The sequence below is a fragment of the Rhipicephalus microplus genome, chromosome X (genome assembly GCF_043290135.1).
Source record: "Rhipicephalus microplus isolate Deutch F79 chromosome X, USDA_Rmic, whole genome shotgun sequence".
In the NCBI taxonomy this organism is placed as follows: domain Eukaryota; kingdom Metazoa; phylum Arthropoda; class Arachnida; order Ixodida; family Ixodidae; genus Rhipicephalus; species Rhipicephalus microplus.
In genome coordinates, this window is record NC_134710.1 from 14,148,832 (window position 1) to 14,157,391 (window position 8,560).

The window sequence follows — 8,560 nt, forward strand, 5'->3', positions numbered from 1 at the left end:
CGTTGGGAGAAAAGCAGCAATGTTTAAGCTTGCATACACTCTGGACGATTAAAAAAAGTAATAAAAGCCTCTTTTTGAATAAACTTAAAAGTATAAAGACGATCTTTTGCTACCGTCTGCTCTTGTCGAGCTGCGACAGAAGCGTGCAGGTAGGTGCAGTTTGTAGCAAAGGGAGGTCAAGCCTATGGTGTCACGTTGCGAGCTTTGCGTCCACGCCATGAAACGTCGCTACCATCGAAACGATGGACAGTGCACCGCCGGCGACGACAAACGAACGCCCACTAAGTTTTTTTTTTTTTTTTGACAATTTGATTTGTAGGGCTTGAGAATGGTTAGCATAAAAAACCGTTTCTCGTTTATTTTAGGCATTCAGAAGCATGCATTATGCGAACTCGTAAAAAATTGCAAAGTAAGGCACTTGAGATGGCAGCGCGGACCAGAAGAGAAACAGTCGTGCCGTACTGCTCGTGAAAGGCACGCGAATACGTTGATATTAATTACAGAAAGTTTGCCGAATACTGTCAACGAGGTGTTACGACATATTAAGCTACAGAAGTGCTGGAACGTTATCAGTATACCTTTACTTACTGCGGCAAACGTTTCGTCGAGTGCGATGGATATATCTGCCAGCGCTGGACAGCTTCTGTGCTCTGGGCATCTGCATTAGAGCTTTGCGTAGTACGTACCTTGTTTGCACATAAACGCTGATGCACGCATATTGTTCACTGCTGTACATTCTAGAACGTTACTACGTGACCTTTATTTCGTGTAAACGCCGATTTACTCGCAATAAAAGAATTTATTGCCGCAATCAAGCTTGTGTGATCAGCGTTGTCGTTTCGCTCGGCGTGTATGCGGCATCACTCACTTACTAAAGTAAGTATGCAAGATACTTGTGAGCTTTTTGTAAGTAGTTTACTGCATTGTACTATATGCAAACGAGGTAAATTGAGACAGGGAGCTGCTCCAACGAGCGGGGGACAGCCATGACGCAGAAGCAGACGACGACGGTGTCGTCTGCTATGCGAATGGCCAGCTGCCATATGAAAACGCAGCTAGAGCTTTGAAACCTATTTCATTTTATGCGTAACTATAAACTTTACGACAATATTTTTAATTTTTGTTTGTTTAAAAATTTATTTGAGTGCAGAAGATGGTGAAAAATTGTTTAATTGTCAGTAAAATTGTAGTTTTTAATATTTGTACAACTGCTGCCGCAATCCAGACGGCGCTATCAACGCGTCTAATTTTTTGCCGCTTTGGCTCTATACTCTATGGCTCTATGAACATGTCACACCACTGGCGAGGTTTCTTGGTGCAAATCACAGAGGATGGTGCAAATGAACCATCACGGTGGTGGTGTGCTGCGTGACTTTCTGCGAATCATGGCAAGGGAAGACTCCTGATTACTTTTCACGAGTTCCCAGTGACCGAGGTCCGTGAAAACTGAATCAAGGTGGGTGTTGTCCGGCATGCTGAAAATGTAATGTGTTGTAAAAGACTACGTGTCTCTAAAAGAGGGAGTTGCTGGGCTGGTTGGTGGTGCATGACTGGCTGAGACGCATATTAGCGCAAAAAAAAATAAATAAACCGACAACCTCAAGAAAGTAAACGACGACACGCTATACTCACAACTGTTTATTAGCAGAAAAAAGGAAAGATGACAAGGGTGCACATATGAAAGTCATGTCACTACATGTGGTTATGCAACTAGATTTTCAAACACACCCATTGTGGGAGGAAGCAGCTTCTTCGGGATTGCTACGTGGGTCACATGGTTAACGAGGTGAAGTCATACGCAAACTTTATAACTGTGTTTTATTCACCTCGCCACCATAGTATAAACTTCTAATTCCATGATATACTCAATAGAAAAGAGCAAGAAATTTTGTATTTTATCCACAATAATCCACTGAGTATTCATCTTCCCTTCAAGGTGCTGGCAATGATGAATTGGGTCCCAAATGACATGTCAAAGGCGTGCAGTGTGCACTTTGCTTCAACCGACTATGAGCCGGGATTAAAGATAAAAAGACTTGAAGCTGATGCTGTGCCGTCAGTGTTTCCACACTACCCAAAGTACATGCCGGCAAAAGTCCCCCGCACCTTGAAACATTTAAATGTTCAGGAGCATGCACCCTGCCTAAAGAAAAATAAAACTAACAATGTTTAATGCTTGACGTCTCCCCACGGCTCTTCCATACAAATTGGATCTGTGAAAACAAATTTCAAGGAAAAGCGTATAACAGAATGCAATTTTTTAATGCAGAAAAAAAACAGGCTCAGTTCTACGCCAGCACAGCAGAGCTTGACATCTAGCGACATGTCATCAGTACCATCCGCAAACACAACTGCGGGACCATTCTCAGACGTTATGCACCCTAGTGCACACAGTTTGAACACACAGAACCGCCTGAAACTGCACCTGGCGAGAAAGACAAAAATGACCGATGCTCCTTGACAACGCAAACAACTCTAACCAGCCATAAGATGTGCCGTGTGATGACTTCCGCAAAATTATTGCACCAGAAATGACAAACCATTGCAAAGAAGAATGCTGAAATAAAAGCGCAAATAACCAAGTTGAACCATAAAGTTGTAGATGTGAAGCTGCTCTCCAAAACGGCAAATGCTGCAGTCTTGCAGGTAAAGTTGTTTGCATGCGCAATGTTTGCAATAATTATATACACGTACGCCCTTATCTGACATTTCGGTAAGATTGTCGGTATATTGTCTCTATTTCCAAAAAAAGCTGCAGACAAACGACCCAAAAGCACTCTTTCTATACAAACAACTTTCTTATTTGAGCAAAAAATACCACAAGTGGTCTAAGGCTACAATACGACAAGCCGTGCCATGGCAGGCAAAATCTCTGTGTGGGTATAAGATGCTGCACGAGTCTGGGTGCCTCACGTTGCCAAGTCGATGTACTTTAAAGAGGTATACAGGAACCTGCAGTGGCGAAGTTGTATCTTCACTTATGAAACAACGGCTTCATCAAGAATCAGCCTCGTTGACCGGCCGCGTACGTAGAATTTTTCTGGTGGCAATGTTTGCCATACCGGCAGTAATACTCTTTTTTTTTTTAGGAGAAGAAAGAGTCTCTTACAGCTGATGAAATGGCAATTAAACGAGTCGCAACATATGACAAGAAGGCTGACCGCGTGCACGAACTTGTGGGGCTGGGAGGACTGGAAAATGAGCTTGGATTGGAAAACCAACCTACCCATCTTCTCGTCTTCGTTGGCCTCTCCACCCACTATACGCAAGTTTTACACCTGCTACATTTTTTTTTGTTAGAACTGGATCATTATTAAAGTGTTTTATGTTGTGTAATGTTTCATATTCCAGTCGGGTACTACTACTCGAGGTCGACAACAGGAGAGTAGCTTGACCATTTGACAATGCATGTCCTAAAGTCCGTCGAAGACGCTGGCTTTGAAGTGGTGAGACTCGTGGCAGGCAACCACTCTTCAAACTGCAAGATGTTTTCCATACTGAGCAACGGGCCCATCCAACCAGTAGTACCGTAAGCGTCCTTATCTCGTCCTTTTAAAGTTAAGTGTCAAGCTGTGTATGCATTGTGCAACTCCAGGATGCGGCTACCCCCATTTCACAAACACTCATGTATATATAGCAGGCATGCACATACTCGCACGCAGCTGTGCGATCAGCAATACAAATATGTGTTTTAAAGATCACTTTACATTGAATGGCTTCCAATAATGTTTTTCATTGTCGCAGGCACCCCATGAATAAGAATAGGAAGCTGTTTCTGGCATTTGATCACTGCCATATATTGAAAAACTTGCGCAATCAGCTACTGGCCTCGGACCACTTACTGTGCAATAGCGGAGACTATTACAGCCCCAAGTACCTGAGAATGCTGCTCGACATCAACGAAAGACAAAATTCCTTCAAGCTAGTCCGGCGCCTTACAAGGAAGCACGTGTTTCCCACAAACTTCGAAAAGATGCATGTGGGAAGGGCCGTCGATGTGTTTTCAACTGAGGTATGACTCCAACTAGTGAGTTCTTAGAAAATATCATCAGTTCGCGAAGTACATTACCAGTATTAATTTTTTCCTTTCCTAGGTCACATCTACCTACAATGCGTTATCTGCAACAGTATGGAAGACAATTCGGTGTTTTAGGCTTTGAGGACAGCCTGCCAACCATCCATTTCGTGGAAATGATACGCAAGTGGTTCAATATTCACAACATCAGAAGTACCACTTTTTATATGATCAATAGAAATCCAGATCAGATGCCGTTCAGCTCCTCTATTGATGACGGATACAGCTACTGGCTAATCGTTGGGACCAATAGTACGTCATTTTCAAATGGTAAACATTCATTTAAAGGCTCTTCTGGTTGGAGAACGACTTCCTGCAGTTCTTTGCAGCCTGGAAGGAATCAGCACCTCACAAGCGCACTTTCATTTTCCTGGAGGCCTACTAGGCGCTTCAGATCACCACACGGTCTACTGTGGAGTCCACAAGGCTCCTTCTGGATTCCGGGTTCTTGTACGTGCTCACAGTGAAGTTCTCTAGCGACCCTGTGGAAGCCCTCTTCTCCACTTCGCGTCAGCTCAACGGCTCTAATCACCAAACAGATGCTCAGGCAGCATTGTCATCTCTGCAGAAAGTTTTACTCATGGGCATCGTTCATTCATCTGCAAGCGGCAGCACAGAAAGAACGATGGGCCCTCTCGGCTCGTGCCACGCGTTTTTGAGCCCACAGACAGCACAAGCATCGAGATCTGCTCCTTCTTTCTTGCCCAGTTCAATAAATCCACAAGAAATGCTTCCAGAACAACAAAGAGAGCTAGGAACGCGGCAGCCACAACAAAGTGAACCTCGTAAAGGAGATACGTCAGCGGCTTTCTTCACCACTGCCTCAAGTACGCCATTTAAGGAGCAACAAGGGGAAATGGCTACAGCGAGCACAGACCACGCGAAGACTGCCTCAGAAGATATTCATCGTGCTATGTGACCACAGCTTGCAGCTCTAAGGAATTCCAAGTGGTTGGTGGCTCACACTTAGCAGCAATCACAGCTTCCGTTGTTGTTAATTGTTCTTACATCTCCACAGTTTTTATTTCTGACTATTCAATGTCCTTTGATAAGTTATGAAGTCCTAGGAAATTTCCTTGCGCATATCTTTTTGTGTTAGAGAATGATACATTTGCACACGTGTAAATTTGCCTCTTTCATGTAACCCTTCTTAGATATGTAACAGGATTCCACAGAAGTCACTTGCCTTTCAATTGGGTTCTACATTTATAAGTGCCACCTATCCTGGAACCAATATAGTGACTAACGCACGTAAACGCAGCTGCGCATATATGCAGTATATAAGCGAGCATTATAAATAAGGTAACAATCAAACTGCAGAAATATAAAGGGTTATCTTGCAATTTGATGCTGCTTGTACAACCATGCATGCTCAGTTTTGCCTAGAGTTATATCAGTAAACATAAGTGTAGGTATTATTCACTTTTAAAATTTGACACATGGTGCACAATTAGCCTTGCAGAGAAGGTGAATTCGGGGTTATTTCAGCTCTTTACTTGCTTTTTTTTTTCCCTAGGTGCCTTTCTCCAGGCATCAAAACCAGCACACGTGGTTTAATAGCTGGATTTCTAGTGAAGGCTGCAGAAGACTCGCTGACGCATCATCAGTGCATCGACAAAAGCATGGCCCCACGCTCTTCAGGTCGTGCAACTGCAGTCATCTATAACATGGACAGAGGCGGATTGTTGTACCCTTGACAGAAATTCGTTACTTTTCTATGCGAGCTGGATGAAACCGCTGAAGCGTTTGCCCCACTGTCTATTCACCTAGAAAAACCAATGGCGCTGTTTGTTGCAACTGTCCTGCCAGCAACTACACAAAACTCCTTGTTTTTAACACGAAGGCTCTACAGAAGAACACGTAACAAGCTTCACTATGCTTCTTCTGCACAAATTTAGCCGTTCGTTTTCGCTAACTACATGGCAAACAAAACGGAAAAAGAAGCATGCAAGAGAGTACAACCATGCATGCCAAAAAAACCGAGCTCCAGGAAGATGCTGAGGGTGTAGCAGGCGATATTTGTAAGTTTTCAAGGTCCCTTAAGCAGCCTCCAATATTTTTTTTAGCATTTTGAAAACATGTTCCTCGAGTTGAGAATATTGTCACGATGAACAATGCCCAATTCGACAGCACCAACCTGCTAAAGCTTCGTCATGACGTCAACATCGTGGTGTGCTCGAGCCATTCAAAAAAGAAACCTAGCGGTTTGCAAGCAGGTTTGCTCACTGCTGATGGTGACCGGTGGGGCTTTATGTCCCGGAACCACTATATATTACAAGGGACGTCGTAGGGTTCTGGAAATTTTCACCATTTCGTGTTCGCCAAAATATGAGAGGTGCACGCTCTCGCCGCTCTTGTTCCTTGTACAGCGAGGAAACGCACGAGCGAGAACGCGTCTAATTCCGCCATTAAGTCACCGTTTCGAAAAATTTTCATGGTCATGAGTCAATTTGTTGTAGACTCTTGCATGTGCAACTCCACAATAAAATCTCGACCTCTGAGGTACGGTTTAGCGGATCTTAGGGACAAATTCTGTTAAACTGTCAGGAATGCAATCCGTTGTCAAGAAAGCTCAGTAGATTTTATTTTTGTTTGTGAAAACCCCCAAAGTTGTATGCTCCTTTTTATTATTCCAGAGGAAGGTATCTTGCAGACTGGAAATATATCTAAATTTTCGTTTCTGCAAGATAAGCTTGCTGTCTTTAAGAATGAAGAACCGATTCTTACTCAAAAAATGCTGCGCAGGTTCAGTATCTGGCAGCATAAAAACGCAAATGAGTCGCTCTTTCCAACAGATATAATCTTTTTTACTCATTTGCACCACAGGATGTGCCACTAAAAAGTGCTGAATAATTGATTTTAAGTGCTGTTTCGTTTCGAAACAGTTGCAGAGTGTCTTTCATTGATTATTCATGTACCTGCGATCTACAGTTGCCATTTGGGACGAAGGTATTTATGTGCAAAATTATCTGCATTGGGTTGTTTTCTATGCGTGCTGGATGCCACGGCCAATGTCAAATGTCATAGTCCTCGCCCTTTCTTGCCCAGACAGCAAATGCAAACCAGCTCACTGTACGCCTACGGCAACAAGTCTACCATTGTATACACATATATCTGGTATCATGACTTAAATAAACATTTGGTGGTCAGCTCCTCTTACAACCTGTCTCTGTCGTCATTCTTTCTTGTTTTGCATGCTGATACATGTGTTTGTATCTAATTTGCGGTTATATTTGAAAGTGCACTAAAATGTCAACTAAAATGCAAAAGAAGATTCTCAAAGTTACATGAAAGAAAATGATTCAAGATACTCGCCATATTTACTCAATGCGTGATGAAACTCTTCTCAAACCAGCGACAACCCATGGACCTGCGCTCATGGATGGCTGGATTTATTGATGTGGCTGTACCCTTTAGATTGGGCGGCGGCTAGCGCTACCTAGCTGTAATACTTAGTGAACTACCAACTAGATTCATCTTTTTTTTTTCCTTTAAATAGTGAAGTATAGGACTGGTATCTTGCAGTGAATGGTTTAATTTTCACTCGTGCCTTGACTTTAGCAACCAATCAGATAACCTCTTTCTAGTTAATTCTACCCGCTTAAAGTCTATTTTGCCCTCCCTGTATCTAAACCCCAGTGCTTTGAAAAAAACTGCGCCATCATCCTGAACTATAGGGTGAAGCCCTTTACAGAACATTATCAAGTGTTCAGAAGTTTGCTCCTCCTCTCCACATGCACTGCATACCGTGTCTACCCCTTCGTGTTTGGCTCGATATGTCTTGGTTCGCAATACTCCTGTCCTGGCCTCAAACAGTAAACTACCCCGGCAATTTCCTGCTTAAAAGTTCGATAGATCGCTTGTGCGGACTTCTTAATCATGCCAATTCTCCACATGCCAGTCTCCGTTTCCTTCACCTTCTTCTTAACTGATAGTTATTTTTGGTTTGGCCCCCTGCTGTTTTCTAAGTATTTACCCGTCGATTTTCTGGTTCGCTTCCTCCATTTTGTATCAACATTCTTCATGTACAAGTAGCTGAATACCTTCCTAGCCCAACGCTCCTCCCCCATTTCTCTCAATCGCTTCTCAAATTTTATCTTGCTGCTAGCTTCTGCCCTCAAATGATGTCCATCCCATATCACCTTGTACTCCCTGATTTGGTGTATTCCCGTGAGCTCCTAAATCGAGTCTACCTATTCAACGTTGCTTAATTTCTAATCTTGCTTGAACTTCTGATCTCATGCACAATACCGCATTTCCGAACGTCACACCCGGAACCATGACCCCTTTCCATATTCCTCTCACAACATCATACCTATTGTAATTCCACAGTGCCCCATTTTTCATCACTGCTGCATTCCTGTTGCCTTTATTCGTCACGTATATTTACGGTCCAATGGTACTCGGTCCCATTGCTTATTCATATGCCAAGATATTTGTATTTATCTGTTATCTCTAGCGTGACCTCCTGTATTCTAAGCTCAC

The 8,560-nt window shown here is 43.1% G+C and overlaps 1 protein-coding gene across 6 annotated transcripts; it reads left to right on the forward strand.

Moving 5' to 3' along the window:
* Nucleotides 1-1,251: 1,251 nt before the first annotated feature.
* On the forward strand, nucleotides 1,252-7,237 carry LOC119175669 (uncharacterized). Of its 6 annotated transcripts, none has more exons than XR_012888093.1 (6): nucleotides 1,252-3,025; nucleotides 3,090-3,265; nucleotides 3,352-3,529; nucleotides 3,745-4,012; nucleotides 4,095-5,026; nucleotides 5,592-7,237. XR_012888093.1 is itself a non-coding variant. In XM_075881855.1 (5 exons), exons 3-4 carry the CDS (start codon nucleotides 3,405-3,407, stop codon nucleotides 4,016-4,018), a joined length of 399 nt encoding a protein of 132 aa, XP_075737970.1. In that variant the 5' UTR covers nucleotides 1,252-3,025; nucleotides 3,090-3,265; nucleotides 3,352-3,404; the 3' UTR covers nucleotides 4,019-4,027; nucleotides 4,095-7,237. The 6 variants fall into 6 exon arrangements, 3 of the variants coding, with proteins under 3 accessions (XP_075737970.1, XP_075737967.1, XP_075737968.1); XR_012888095.1 differs by having other exon boundaries at nucleotides 1,252-1,456; nucleotides 1,937-3,025; nucleotides 4,095-7,237; XR_012888094.1 differs by having other exon boundaries at nucleotides 1,252-1,456; nucleotides 4,095-7,237.
* The last annotated feature ends 1,323 nt before the right edge of the window (nucleotides 7,238-8,560 follow it).

Bases quoted from the DNA above. Each gene is read 5' to 3' on its own strand.
- LOC119175669 (XM_075881852.1), top strand. From the start codon at position 3,405: ATGCATGTCCTAAAGTCCGTCGAAGACGCTGGCTTTGAAGTGGTGAGA. The intron at 3,530-3,744 runs GTAAGCGTCCTT...TCATTGTCGCAG, and splicing joins CCCATCCAACCAGTAGTACC to GCACCCCATGAATAAGAATA. The intron at 4,013-4,094 runs GTATGACTCCAA...TTCCTTTCCTAG, and splicing joins TCGATGTGTTTTCAACTGAG to GTCACATCTACCTACAATGC.